At 43.3% G+C, this 13,758-nt stretch overlaps 1 protein-coding gene and 1 pseudogene across 1 annotated transcript; one reads left to right on the top strand and one right to left on the bottom strand.

Annotated features, from left to right (window-relative positions):
* Positions 1-299: 299 nt before the first annotated feature.
* On the top strand, positions 300-3,666 carry LOC133366867 (immunoglobulin heavy variable 4-38-2-like; annotated as a pseudogene).
* Positions 3,667-5,759: 2,093 nt separating this feature from the next.
* LOC133367296 (vomeronasal type-2 receptor 26-like) lies at positions 5,760-13,543 on the bottom strand. Its single transcript, XM_061591396.1, has 4 exons — positions 12,734-13,543; positions 11,117-11,347; positions 9,821-9,947; positions 5,760-6,661 (listed from the first exon to the last, which is right to left on the bottom strand). Exons 1-4 carry the CDS (start codon positions 13,541-13,543, stop codon positions 5,760-5,762), a joined length of 2,070 nt encoding a protein of 689 aa, XP_061447380.1.
* Between the last annotated feature and the right edge of the window lie 215 nt (positions 13,544-13,758).

The following is a 13,758-nucleotide window of genomic DNA, read 5'->3' as shown; positions in this document are numbered from 1 at the left end:
GCCATTTTGGTTTCTCAATACAAGTGAATGGGAGGACTGGAAATTAGGATTTCTGGATCTCGATTCGGATCTGGTGTCTGGATCGAGTCAAATTGGGTCTGGAGCAATCCAAACCAAATTGAGGACTGATCCAAATCACCAAACTGGGCCCCAATTTGGACTGGGTGGGAGCTTACACAGTCTCACTCTTTATATATTCTACATCACTGGAGGAAGGACTCATACAAATCAAAAGGCTGTCATTTGTCTTGAGGGGCCTTCTTCAAAAGAGACTCCCTCAATATAACATCTTCACTTGCTTTCCAATCTAAAGTCTTCTCTTTCCTGCCTACCTAGAGCATTTCTTCATTAAAACTATGAAGTGCTTATTCTTCTTGTTTTCTTCAATGCTCTTTCCAAAATGTAAGTCTATATTCTATAGCAAGTGGAGAAATATTGGCTTATTTTATGTGGTGGTTCAATGATGTCAAATTCACTTTGAAATACTCTCTGTTTCCAAGGGGTCTTCTCAGACGTTCAGCTTGCATCATCTGGGCCAGGGATGATGAGGCCAGGAGAGAATCTCAACCTGATCTGTAAAGTGACGGGTTTCTCCATCTCTACTCAATATTATAAATGGCACTGGATCCGCCAAGTTCCTGGGAAAGAGACAGAATGGATTGCAGTAATATACCCCTATGATGGAGGAAGAGTTTACAACCCTTCTCTGAGGAGCCGGGCAACCATTTCTTCAGACAACTCCAAGAACGAGTACTTCCTGCAGCTGAAGTCCCTGACAGCTGCAGACTCGGCTGTGTATTTCTGTGCCCGAGAATGCACAGTGAGATGAGGACAACGTGAACTATGTACAAAAAGTGGAAACTGACTCTGAACACACATTTATTTATTTATTTATTTGTTTGTTTGTTTGTTTTAATTTAACAAAATTTATAGATTGCTTGATTGTAGAAAGTCTCTAAGTGGTTTACAAAAAAAAGATGGCACTTCTCTCTTCATAAAACTCCCCTCCTTCTGCTCCTCACAAAGGGGCATCATTGATTTTCAGAACATGAAGGACAGCTTAGCACGGTTGCAGCTGTGAGGTTGATTATTTCCTCAGTTGTCTGAGACAGCGAAGGGTGTCCTGTCCTCCTAACAGTTTAACTTCTCAAGAAGATGCCCACCGTTTTCTCGTAAAACCTATGGATGCTCTATTCAAAGTCATGGGGAAGAGCCATAAACTCAGTGGCAGAGCATCTTGTTTGCACACAGAAGGCCCCATGTTCTGTCCCTGGAACCCCCAGGTTGGGCTGGGGAAAGCTCCTGCCTGAAATCTTAGAGAACAACTGCCAGTCAGTGTAGACAATATGGAGCCCGGTAGACCAATGGTCTGACTCAGGACAAGGTGGTTTCCTAAGTTCCTTATTATTTATTTATTTATTTAAAAGAAAATGGAAATGTATAATTAGAGGATGGGGCCACAAGTAAAAAAGTGGGACTAATCCTCCCCAGAGGAATGCCTACTTCTGTGAATGGAGAAAACCGATTGGCAGCTAACATTCAGCAAGAACTGCGGATGTTGCAAATATATTATGAAGGGAAATGCAGTGTATTTCCTACCAAAAAGAAAAAGAAAAAGATCCCATGTAGATGAGTCCCTAGTTGAAGCATAAGGGACTCAACAGGACCCCTTGGTTAATACCAGATGGTCTTGGAGCTCTGGGGAGTCCTCTAAGCTAAGACAAAGGTGCAAGTTAAGGCAAAATGGGTTGGCTATTTTCTGTGGTGGTGGTGGGGAGAGACATAAGAGCCTGGCTGGATCTGACAGATGGCCCACTTTGCCCAGTGTTTTCTTTCTACCATTGGACAGAAAGATACCAGGAGCTAACAAACAGCCTGAAGTGAACAATCCATTGTACATTTCCATCTTCTAGTATTCAAAGGTATACTGCCTTTGAACCTGGAGGCTCAATTCAGCAATCATGGTTAATAGCTGTTGGAAGCCTTCAAAGTGAAAGAACAAGCAATATTCTAGTGCTGTCAAACCCATCTTCTTCCTGGACCATTCTGTTACCCTTGTTCTTCATGTTGATCTTTAGTCCATAACCTATTCCCTTTCCCTGTTTAAAAATATTTAACCTATTTGTCAAGGGCAATGGCTGGCATGACTACAATATTTAGTTACATCTCTTTTTATGTGCACAACTAAGAAATTTTAAATATGGACTTGAAAATATAAAGTGTTAGCACCAAATATAGATCAACTGGGGTTTAAAAATCTGCATAGAAAACATCCACTGACTAGGAAGGCTGGATTGTCTGGATTTTGCCCTTGGATGTATAATGTATAATTTAGGGAAAGGGGTGTAGCTCAGTAGTAGCGCATGTGCTTTGCATGCAAAAGGTTCAATCCCCAGCATCTCCAAGCAGGTCTGGGAGAGACCCCTGTCTGAAACTCTGGACCAGAGCTTGGAAAAGTTACTTTTTTGAACTACAACTCCCATCAGCCCAATCCAGTGGCCATGCTGGCTGGGGCTGATGGGAGTTGTAGTTCAAAAAAGTAACTTTTCCAAGCTCTGCTCTGGACATTCACTGCCAGTCAGTGTAGAGAATACTGAGGTGGATCGTCCAATAGTCTGACTCAGTACAAGGCAGCTTTCACACTGGCGAACCAAAGGACTCCAGAACAGAATCGGCACACTCAGTTGCTTCAGATGATGCAAGCCAATTTGCCAAGTCACAAGTTAAATATTAGGCTCTCTTTGCTATCTTCTCTCTGCTATCTTTTCGGCTCCTTTTGAAGACTTTCCTCTTCCAACAAGCCTTTTAAGTTGAGACCTATCCCAGTCTGCATCTGTGTTAGAATTGCTTTTAATATGTCTTTTAATATGTTTTTAACCCTTTTTTAAAAAAGATGCTTTTAAAGTTTTTTTTTTAAATGTTTTTAACGTTGTTTTGTTTTAATGTATTTTAAGGTCTTTTTATGATGTTTTAAAGCGTTTTTGTGTTTCTGTTTGCCACCCTGGGCTCCTTCTGGAAGGAAGGGTGCGGTCTAAATAAAATAATAAATAAATAAACAAGCTGTGGACAAATTCTAAAGCTTCCTCTTTGCAACATAACTGATACGAGGGGTTCTTTTGATTGTCCAGGGTTGTCGTTCCATATTAATACTGTCCACCTCATATGCTGATGTGTTCATGCAAAGTGATGAACACTTCCGCTTCCTACTTAAATGCTCAAACCTTCTTACCTTGCACAGACTTCCTGGCACAGCACCTGAAGTCTCTTTGAAATCCAGCCCACTCCAACACTATGTTGTCTTTCTTGCCAATTATCACTGCACTGGCTGCCTCCTTCTCATGTGCGTTCAGCCTTATACCTTATTCTTTCCCTTGCTAAATGGGTATTCCTTATGATAACTGTGGGATGTTTATTTTTCTATTTTTTCCCTTCCTATTTTTTCCTCTTCCTATTCCAGGTTCTCTCACAGAGATAGTTTTGCCCCAGTCAGATCCGGTAGTGAAGACACCTGGAGAATCCCATAAATTGACCTGTGCTGTCACTGGATTTAATGTTAACAGCCACTGGATGGACTGGATCCGGCAAAAACCTGGCAAAGGATTGGAATGGCTTGTTCACTACCATGTCCCTGGGAGCGAATATTATTCCTCTGAAATCCAAGGGTGATTCACAGCTTCCAAGGACAGCTCCAACTTCTATCTGCAGATGAACAGCCTGAAAACTGAAGACACAGCCATGTATTACTGTGCAAGAGACACAGTGAGAGAGATCCAACTAAACCTCATACAAAAACCTTTCACTGCATTAAATTTGGTGAGAAGCCACCAGAGGGGGCAGAAGAGAACCACAAACTAGAAACTCACAGCATAATCTCAATGATGCATAAAAGGCGGAAGAGATGTACTGAGGAATGAAATCAAATTATACAATTGTTATTGGTGGTCAGTATCTGCCAGTTTTTCTTTGTTTCTTTGGCTCAGCTCCAGTCTGCTCTGTATTGCAGCAAAGGGTTCCTATTAGGGTTGCCAGGTTCATGGCCTGAGACTGATCCTGTATCTTTAGGAGAAGAGAAAGTTAGCCAAGTGCAGGTGTTCTTGCAACACTGTAACAGGAAAAACCACAAGGTGGAATTCCCCCTTCCCCTTACACAACTGTTAAAGATACAGAAGACCTCTTGGTTGCCAGGCCCAACCTCCAAGAGGTCTTTTCTATCTTTAAAAGTTGTGCAGGGGGAAGGGAGAATTTCACCTTGTGGTTTTTCCCATTACAGTGTTGCAAGAACACCTGCACTTGGCTGACTTTCTCTTCTCCTAAAGATACAGGATCAGTCTCAGGCCTTGAACCTGGCAACTGTATTCTGGGTTCAGCTATATCTCCCATCAGCCCCAGCCAGAACAGCCAAGGTGGCTGGGTAATTCAGGGAAATTCTCCCCACCCCTATGAAAGCTTCAGAAAGCCCCATATTCATCATAGCGCATGAATGGACCTGCAGAAATAAGAATGAAGTTTTGGCCCACCTTTTGCAATGATGTCACATCATGCATTTTGTTTCTCTAGAGTTTATTGGGATGAAGCAAGAAGAAACACTGCCTATAGCAGCCATACATTCTCATAACATCCAGTACGAGCCTTTGAGAAGGATCAAGTTGTGGGTTATATTTAGTGATCCTGCAGGTAAAGCAGAATGTACAAGTTGTCTCAGCCTTTCCCAACTAGTGGGCCACCAGATGTTGTTGGACCAAAATTCCCATCTTTCCTGACCATTGGCAATGCTGGCTGAGGCTGATGGGAGTTGTGGTCCAACAACACCTGGTGGCCCACTAGCTGGGAAAGGCTGGACTAGAGGCTCCACACCCTATATGCTGCATCTGGACAGGTAAAGGGTCAGTGCCTTCTTTTGTAGCCCCTGGAATTTCAAACTGTGGGGATGTCTCCTTAGGGCTCTCCTGATCCTCTGAGAAACCTATGAACCAAACATTTAAGTCCTTTGGAAAAAGTGTATCCTCAGAGTTCAGGGAGGAGATGAAGGTTCCAGCTTCTATAGCTCAACATGGTTCATAATAGGGGTGCATCTCATCTGCAGGGCTTGCCATCCTTGTTAGACTGTTGCCAAGGATTCTAGGACCATGACAGTTCTCCATTATAAATAGCTCATTTCTCTTCACCATCCTTTTTTGTTTCACTGTTTGCTCACTCCATCCTGTGCCATCTCTATTATACTGTAATCTTCCCTGATTATCAAATTTAAATTTATTTATTTAATACATTTATATACCGCCCCATAGCCAAAGCTCTCTGGGCGGTTTACAAAAATTAAAAACATTGAGCATTAAAGCAAATATACAATTTTAAAACCATGCAAAGCTTAAAACCCTGAAGCACAGATAGACAAGTTAAAAGACCTGGGGTCAGAGCTCAGCACATGCTGTTAGAATGCCTGGGAGAAAAGTTCTTAAATGCCCCCCAAATCCATTGCAAGACCCAGAACTGATGGCAGCTGAGGGAGACAGTTGGTGAGGTGCATCATAGAATCATAGAATAGTAGAGTTGGAAGGGGCCTATAAGGCCATCAAGTCCAACCCCCTGTGCAATGCAGGAATCCAAATCAAAGCATTTGAAATTAGAGTTGGGCCAGCAACAGAAACTGTGGGGGTAGATATGTGGTGAATTTAAAACAAATATTTGCAGTGAGTGTTATAGTAATCTCTTGCTTCTAAAATCCATGATATGCCCACATGACAATATAGCAGGTAGATCTATTATTTCTTTTTCCATATTAGTTGCTTCCTGTTGTTCAACTCAGGCCTCAGCAAAATGATGTAGCATTTAGGGGCAAAGATGCAACCCAGTAACCCAGCACTGGAGGCTAAGATGGAGAAGACCTCCACAGCCACCATGTATTTCCCTCTTGAGCTCAGATAGGTTGGAACAAAGGAGACCCACACACTGCAAAAGAGCAACATGCTGAAGGTAATGAACTTGGCTTCATTAAAGCTATCTGGTAATTTGCGGGCTAGGAATGCTACAATGAAGCTCATTATGCCCAAGAGGCCCATGTAGCCCAGGACACAGTAGAACATGGCGACTGACCCTTCATTACATTGCACAATGATTTCCTCTGTTACCAAGTACATATCTAACTCAGGGAATGGGGGAGAGGTTGCTAGCCAAACTGCACACATGCCTACTTGAATCATGGAGCAGGAAATGACAACGGAATTGCTCAGTCTTTTCCCCACCCACTTCCTCATGCTGGACTCTGGTTTGGTGACCATGAAAGCTACAACCACAGTGATAGTCTTTGCCAGCACACAAGAAACAGCCATTGAGAAGATGATGCCAAAAATTGGTTGTCGGAGAAGGCAGGTCAGTTTCCCAGGTTGTCCAATAAATAGGAAAGATGAGAGGAAGCAGAGCAGGAGGGAAACAAGAAGAGTGTAGGTGAGGTCCCGGTTGTTGGCTTTGACAATGGGGGTCTCTTTGTGCTTAATAAAAATCCCCAGGACCAAGGCTGTGATCAGGGAAAAAGCAAAAGCAACTGAGGCTAAAGTGATTCCCAAAGGTTCTTCACAAGACAGAAAATTTGCAGTTTTGGGGATACATCCATTTTTGTTCTTGTTTGGAAAATGATCTTCTGGGCATCTGAAACAGTCATCAATATCTGAGAAATTGAAATAAGTTCCATTTCAGTCCATTTATTTATTTATTTATTTTATTTCATTTTTAAACCGCCCATAGCAAATAGCTCTCTGGGCGGTGTACAAAAGATTAAAAGTACAGAAATACAAAATATCACAATAAATAAACTGAAACAAAGAGATTTAAAATTGTAACATTAAACGCATTAAAATGCCTGGGAGCATAGCCAGGTCTTAACCTGGCGCCGAAAAGATAGAAGCGTCGGCACCAGGCGTATTTCTTCGGGGAGGCTATTCCACAATTCGGGGGCCACTACAGAAAAGGCCCTAGATCGAGTAACTGTCCTCCGGGCTTCCCGATGGGTTGGTACCCGGAGGAGGGCCTTAGACGCTGAGCGAATTGACCGGGTCGGTTCATAGCGGGAGAGGCGTTCCACAAGATACTGCGGTCCCACGCCGTGTAAGGCTTTATAGGTCAAAACCAGCACCTTGAATCTGGCTCAGAAGCAAATAGGTAGCCAGTGCAAACGGGCCAGAACAAGTGTTATATGTGCTGACCGGCTGGTCCTCGTCAGCAGTCTGGCTGCTGCGTTTTGCACTAGCTGAAGCTTCCGAACTGTCTTCAAAGGCAGCCCTACGTAGAGCGCATTACAGTAATCCAACCTAGAAGTTACCAGAGCATGAACAACTGAGGCGAGGTCATCCCTGTCCAGATAGGGGCGTAGCTGGGCTACCAACCGAAGGTGGTAAAATGCATTCCTTGCCACCGTGGCCACTTGTGCCTCCAGAGACAAGGAAGGATCGAAAAGAACCACAAGACTACGAACCTGTTCCTTCAAGGGGAGTGTAACCCCATCTAGAACAGCGTAAGCATCCACCATCTGGGCAGGGAAGGCATTCACCAACAGTGTCTCAGTCTTGTCTGGATTGAGTCTCAGTTTATTAGCTCTCATCCAGTCCATTATCGCGGTCAGGCAGTGATTGAGCACATCCACAGACTCACCTGTAGAAGATGAAAAGGAGAAATAGAGCTGCGTGTCATCAGCGTACTGGTGGCAACGCACTCCAAAACTCCTGATGACGGCACCCAGAGGCTGCATGTAGATGTTAAAAAGCATGGGGGACAAAACCGACCCCTGAGGGACTCCACAATGGAGAGTCCAAGGAGTCGAGCAATGTTCCCCAAGTACTACCTTCTGGTGACGATCCGCCAAGTAGGAGCGGAACCACTGCCAAGCAGTGCCTCCAACTCCCAACTCCGCGAGTCTCCCTAGAAGGATACCATGGTCGATGGTATCAAACGCCGCTGAGAGATCAAGGAGAATCAACAGAGTCACACTCCTTCTGTCCCTCTCCCGACAAAGGTCATCATACAGGGCGACCAAGGCTGTTTCAGTGCCAAAACCAGGCCTAAAACCGGATTGAAACAGATCCAGATAATCGGTCTCATCCAAGAGCACCTGGAGCTGACCGGCAACCACCCGCTCCGGAACCTTGCCCAAAAAGGGGACATTCGCCACCGGTCTATAGTTGTTCAGGTCATCTGGGTCTAAGGAAGGTTTCTTTAAGAGAGGTCTTACTACTGCCTCCTTGAGGCTACTAGGGACTACTCCCTCACTCAAGGAGGCATTTATCACTTCCTTGGCCCAGCCGGTGGTAGTAGTCCTGCTAGCCTTCACTAGCCAAGATGGACAAGGATCTAGAGCAGACGTGGTCGCCCGCACCAATCCAAGTACCTTGTCCACTTCCTCAAGCTGCACCAACTGAAACTCATTCAATAATGAAAGACAAGACCGTGTTCTGGACACTTCAATGGATTCGTCTGTCATAACATCGGAGTCTAGGTCCCTACGGATGCATGCGATTTTATTTTGGAAGTGCCCTGCGATGTCGTTACAGCGAGCTTCAGATGTTTCAATAGTATCTCGAGGACCAGAATGTAAGAGTCCTCGTACAACCCTAAAAAACTCTGCAGGGCGGCAGAAAGATGTCCTGATAGAGGCAGCGAAGTGAAACTTCTTCGCCGCCCTTACCGCTTTTATATACGACTTAGTAGAGGCACTTACCAAAGCATAACTGCATCCGTCTGGAGTTCGTCTCCATCTGCACTCCAGCCTCCTTCTCTCTTGCTTCATCACTCTCAGCTCCGGGGTATACCACGGAGCTGTATGAGCTCTGCATCGAAGAGGGCGCGCGGGAGCAATCGTGTCAATAGCCCGGGCCATCTCCGTATTCCACAGTTCTACCAAGGCCTTGACAGGAGCACCAGTACTATCAGCTGGAAAAACTCCCAGAGCCGTCTGAAAACCAATAGGATCCATAAGCCTCTGAGAGTGGACCAACTTAATAGGTCCCCCACCCTTGCAGAGGGAAAGAGTCGTCGTAAGTCTAAAACTCAGCAGGCGGTGATCTGTCCATGACAATGGAGTAGATGAAAAACACCCCACCTCCAGATCACCATTTCCATGACCAGTGGCGAAGATCAAATCAAGAGTGTGACCCGATACATGCGTTGGGCCAGTAACAAATTGAGACAGCCCCATGGTTGTCATGGAGGCCATGAAGTCCTGAGCCGCCCCAGATAAAACAGTCTCGGCATGAATGTTGATGTCCCCCAACACCACAAGTTTGGGGGACCTCAGCAATACCTCCGAGACTATCTCTGTCAGCTCAGCTAGGGAAGCTGTTGGGCAGCAAGGTGGGCGGTACACCAACAGGATTCCCATTCTGTCTCCTTGACCCAGCACAAGGTGGAGGCACTCTAGACCAGTCATATCTCATTTATGGAAAAATCTTACCCTGAAGTTGTTTCTCATGCTGATTTCCACCTGCTGGTTCCAGAAGTGTAGGGGGTCAGTTGAAAATGCATTATAATATTCTCACACCATGACTATTAATATTGCCCACTGTGTTTGTGTTAGCTGCATCATCCTCATTTATTTTAAGTATATCACAAAGCCTTTGCAACTGCACTTTTCGTTTATAAAGGTTGCCTTTTGCAAGTAACTGGAAAGGAAGGAAATCAGCTTTTTTGCATGCCATGATTCCAAGTAAAGTGGCATGATAGCCTAACAAGCTAGCCAAATGGTCACATGCACACCATGGCAACTCGCAAATGGTCATTAGATGCATGCACATGCAAAAGTTGTGTGAGGGAAAAACTGGAGTACTATATCACTTACCCATCTGGTTTGAAATTTTCCCTTCTGGGCAAGGAACACAATCATAGCAGCAAAATTTTTCTCCTTCCTTCCTTTTCTTCTGATGACCAGGGTAGCACTGTTCATTACACACAGAAACGGGAAGCACCTATTCATACCCAGGGAAATTGTGTTTTTTATGGGAGAAATACATACATCTTCTGTTATATAAGCTATTTATTCACCTATCTAGTTACTGATGCCTATTCTTGAATTGCTAATATGTAAGTAAAGAACTTGACTTCTCAGCCTAGTACCATATTCCACAGGAACAGGGATAGTCAACTGGTGGTCTGTGAAGAAATCTGATCTGTTTACTGCAGATCCCTTCAATATTTAAGCCTGTGGTACCCAATGTGGTACCTTTTATATGTTGTTAGACTTCAGCTGCTATCAGCCCCACCGAGGGATGGATCGAACTGTTAATTCCAGCTCTTCAGGTTTCTCATTTTTCTGTTTTAAATTCAGTTCCCCACATTTATGCAGCAATTTGCTTTTAAAAAAAAAATCATGAAAATTCATCAGCCTTTTAGTATGATTTTTCCCTATAAACATATTTTATGCAATTTTGCCTGATATACATATTTTTGCAAAGCAATTTTTACTAATCTAATGCATCTCTGAATGTTATTTTCACTTACTGCACCTAATACATTTTTCCATGTCATTTTCACTAATGTGTTTTTACGCATTATTTACCCTAGTATATGCACTTTTGTACACATTTCTTGTCTAGAGAGCTGCATTTTAAAATTCAGAGAAATGCAAATTTCAAAGGACAGCTGTGTTTCATTTTGCATATTGTTTAAAAAAAATGCAGATTTGGTAGGCTCACCTTTAAATGCAAAGTGAAAGAAATTTCTCCCCAAATTTTAGCCCCAGCCATCATGACTAATGGTAAGTTATGATGGGAGTTAAATCTGGATGGTTCCAGGTTAACTACCTCTGATTTAAGCAATGTATGATAAATAGTAACTACTCATGTATAGAAAATACATCCCCCCCCCAAAAAAATGAAATGTTGTGAGGAAACGAGAAAGTACTGCTGTTCAATGTTACTTGTAGTTTTTGACTGCACTAGCTAGCATTGGCTTAATTATAAAGCCTGAACACGCAGAATGAGATCTGTTTATAAATAAAACAGAAATCTACAGAACGTACATCACCTATCAGGAAAACAGTGCTCCACACTGGATACAACTCACAAAAGCAAAGTGCTGAGCAAAGATGCAGCTGTCCAAATTCTTCATTTTCCCAGAATGCCTCTGGGCCCTATACCTGGTTGAATCCTGTGTGCCACACAATCATGTCTTCGTTGATGAAGAATCCTTTTCCTTCAAGGGTGTTGGGATCCTCCACTCTTCCAATTTTTACTCTCTGGAAGGATTTATTTGGAAATGTGACCACGTTCGTGATGTCAAATCCACCTCCCATTTCCCTTTTATCATTAAAAGATACTGTTTCTCCAGCAGAGTTGTTAAATGAAATGACCTGAAGAAACAGGTGGAGCTAGTTGGAAGAGGGAAATATACAAAAGGGCAAAAGAACATATTGGAATGCTGAAGGTATTGTGCTATGCAATTTGATTTTATTCCAATAAAAATAATTTCTGTATAAAACTTTGCATATGTCTGAATATAACAAATTAAAAATACACAGTGATTCTTGCCCTTTAAAAAATATTTCAGTTCATCTATTTCGGGTACTCACAGTGTGAGGAGTTCGTGACATTTATTTAGGAAATGGAAATGGGCGGCCTTCAAGTCGATCCCGACTTATGGCGACCCTACAAATAGGGTTTTCATGGTAAACGGTATTCAGAAGTGGTTTACCATTGCCTTCCTCTGAGGCTGAGAGGCAGGGACTGGCCCCAGGTCACCCAGTGAGCTTCATGGATGTGTGGGGATTCGAACCCTGGTCTCCCAGGTCGTAGTCTAACAAAACCACTGCACTACACTGGCTCCCTATATTTATACTGCACATCAAATCAACTTGGCATATTTCTTCTGTTTTGTTTAACCACAAATAAATCAAATAAACTTGCTCAATCAGGTTTCAAATGGCATAGTGGAGGGTTTGTTAAAAAAAAGGTATCCAGAGTTTTCTGGAAAAAAAGCAAATTATTGGAAGATTTCTTTGCTAATATGTATTAACTAAGGAAGTAGTTCAGTTGGTACATCCCAGGTTTACTCCCCAGCATCTCCTGGTATGGCTGGAAATGTCCCTTATCTGAAATTCTGGAGAGCCACTGCCAGTCAGTGCAGACAGTACTGAACTCGGTGGACCAATGGTCTGACTCAGTATAAGGCAGCTTCCTATGTCCCTATTTATATGCATCTAAGAAAAACTCAGTATGGAAGTTGTGCTGTTTTGACATCATAAAACAGGGATGGAGAGATTCAGTTTTGGAGGCCAAATACAGCCCTCCAATCCTCTCTGTTGGGACTCTCCCCAAGCCATACCCCTCAATCACCCTACCTCATGCCATGCCTGAGTGCTTTTGCCTTACTAGAATATTTCCCTGAATTATGGCAATGTCTCTTACAAGCCTGGAGGAAGTGTGTGGAACCCTCTGACTTTTGCATGACCGGAATGTGCCCTGTTATATCGACACATCTGTTCCACCTAATTATGCCTCTCAAGATGGTTGCCCTCAAAGGAAGGTGACCCTCAGGCTGAAAAGACTCCCCACCCCATAGCAGAAGATACAGTAGTGGAAGACTGCAATGCTTTTCATGGTCCGGTTCTAAAAGGAAAGGTAAGCCTGCAAAATGTTAACAATGAGTTTGCAATGAGTTTTTACCCAATTCATGGGATGAGAAAGCCGTAGATGTAGTAGCACCGTGTATTAATGTGTTCACTAGAAAACCAAAAATTGTATTGTGGAGACATTACCTGCCAAGGCAGGAGATCAAGAAGTTCAAGGCTTTTAACCACCATCATTGCTCTGAGTTTAGCTCTAGATGAGTCCATGGCATGCAAAGCATGAGCTATAGCATAGACTGCGTTGTATATACTGTAGCTGTGGCCAGTCATGCTCATTTCAAAAGCCGATGCAGGAAGGCTCTCAAGCCTCTCTTTCCTAGTACATGTTCCATCATCAGTCTTGGCCAGCTCTTGGGGATCTGAAAGAAAACAGTCAAATGCTTGCTCCCAGAAGTCCTTGAAAAAGTCATCTCCTTGTATCCAACCAGGTTTTATGACCTGAAGAAATTCCTTGAACCCTGGAAGATCTTTTGAGTGAATTGTGAAAGAAATGGCACCTTCAAACAGCTGAAAACCCCAGCCTCTTTGAAGGCCTGTTTCTATGAAATCAATCTCACTGGTCATAATCCACACCTTTGTAAATGATGTATTGTCCTTATTTTCAGGAAATCCTAGGAAAGTGAATGTTTTCAGCCATATCATGACTAAAGGTTCTCCATAGATGATAAAGGTTTTGGTTTTATTATCTGTGAAAGGTACATAAAGTTTTGAGACTATATTGTCAATTTTATTCACATCCTGAACATTCAAATGGGCTTGTTCTGGGATTCTTTCTGCAAAGGCTGAACATATTCTATTTTGGGAAAGCAGTGGCTCCAGAGCCTTCAAAAAGTGTTCTCCACTGTCGTCATCCACAGCAAAGAGCCCAACCCACATCCATCCAAAATGTCGAAGCAAACGTACAATTGCCACATACTGGAGACCTTCATTTGGCACCATATGGTAGAAAGAAGGGATGTGAATCGTATGGACCTCTGGCGGCGCATAGGAGCCATATGTGAACTAAAAGAAAATGGGAACGTTTTGCAGAGTCTTTTGATCTATCACTTAATGCTAAAGTCAGGATCATTCAGACCAAGGTATTCCCGATCTCTATATATGGACATGAAAATTGTTTGCCGCCCTGGGCTCCTGCTGGGAGGAAGGGCGGGATA

The sequence above is a fragment of the Rhineura floridana genome, chromosome 11, assembly GCF_030035675.1.
Source record: "Rhineura floridana isolate rRhiFlo1 chromosome 11, rRhiFlo1.hap2, whole genome shotgun sequence".
NCBI classification, from domain to species: domain Eukaryota; kingdom Metazoa; phylum Chordata; class Lepidosauria; order Squamata; family Rhineuridae; genus Rhineura; species Rhineura floridana.
This window is presented reverse-complemented; position numbering and strand designations above follow the sequence as displayed.

Coding starts and splice junctions, on each gene's coding strand:
- LOC133367296 (XM_061591396.1), bottom strand. CDS start 13,543: ATGGTGCCAAATGAAGGTCTCCAGTATGTGGCAATTGTACGTTTGCTT. Junction 11,348..12,733: donor TTGATCTCCTGCCTTGGCAG/GTAATGTCTCCA, acceptor TCTTCCAACTAG/CTCCACCTGTTTCTTCAGGT. Junction 9,948..11,116: donor GGCACACAGGATTCAACCAG/GTATAGGGCCCA, acceptor GGGTATGAATAG/GTGCTTCCCGTTTCTGTGTG.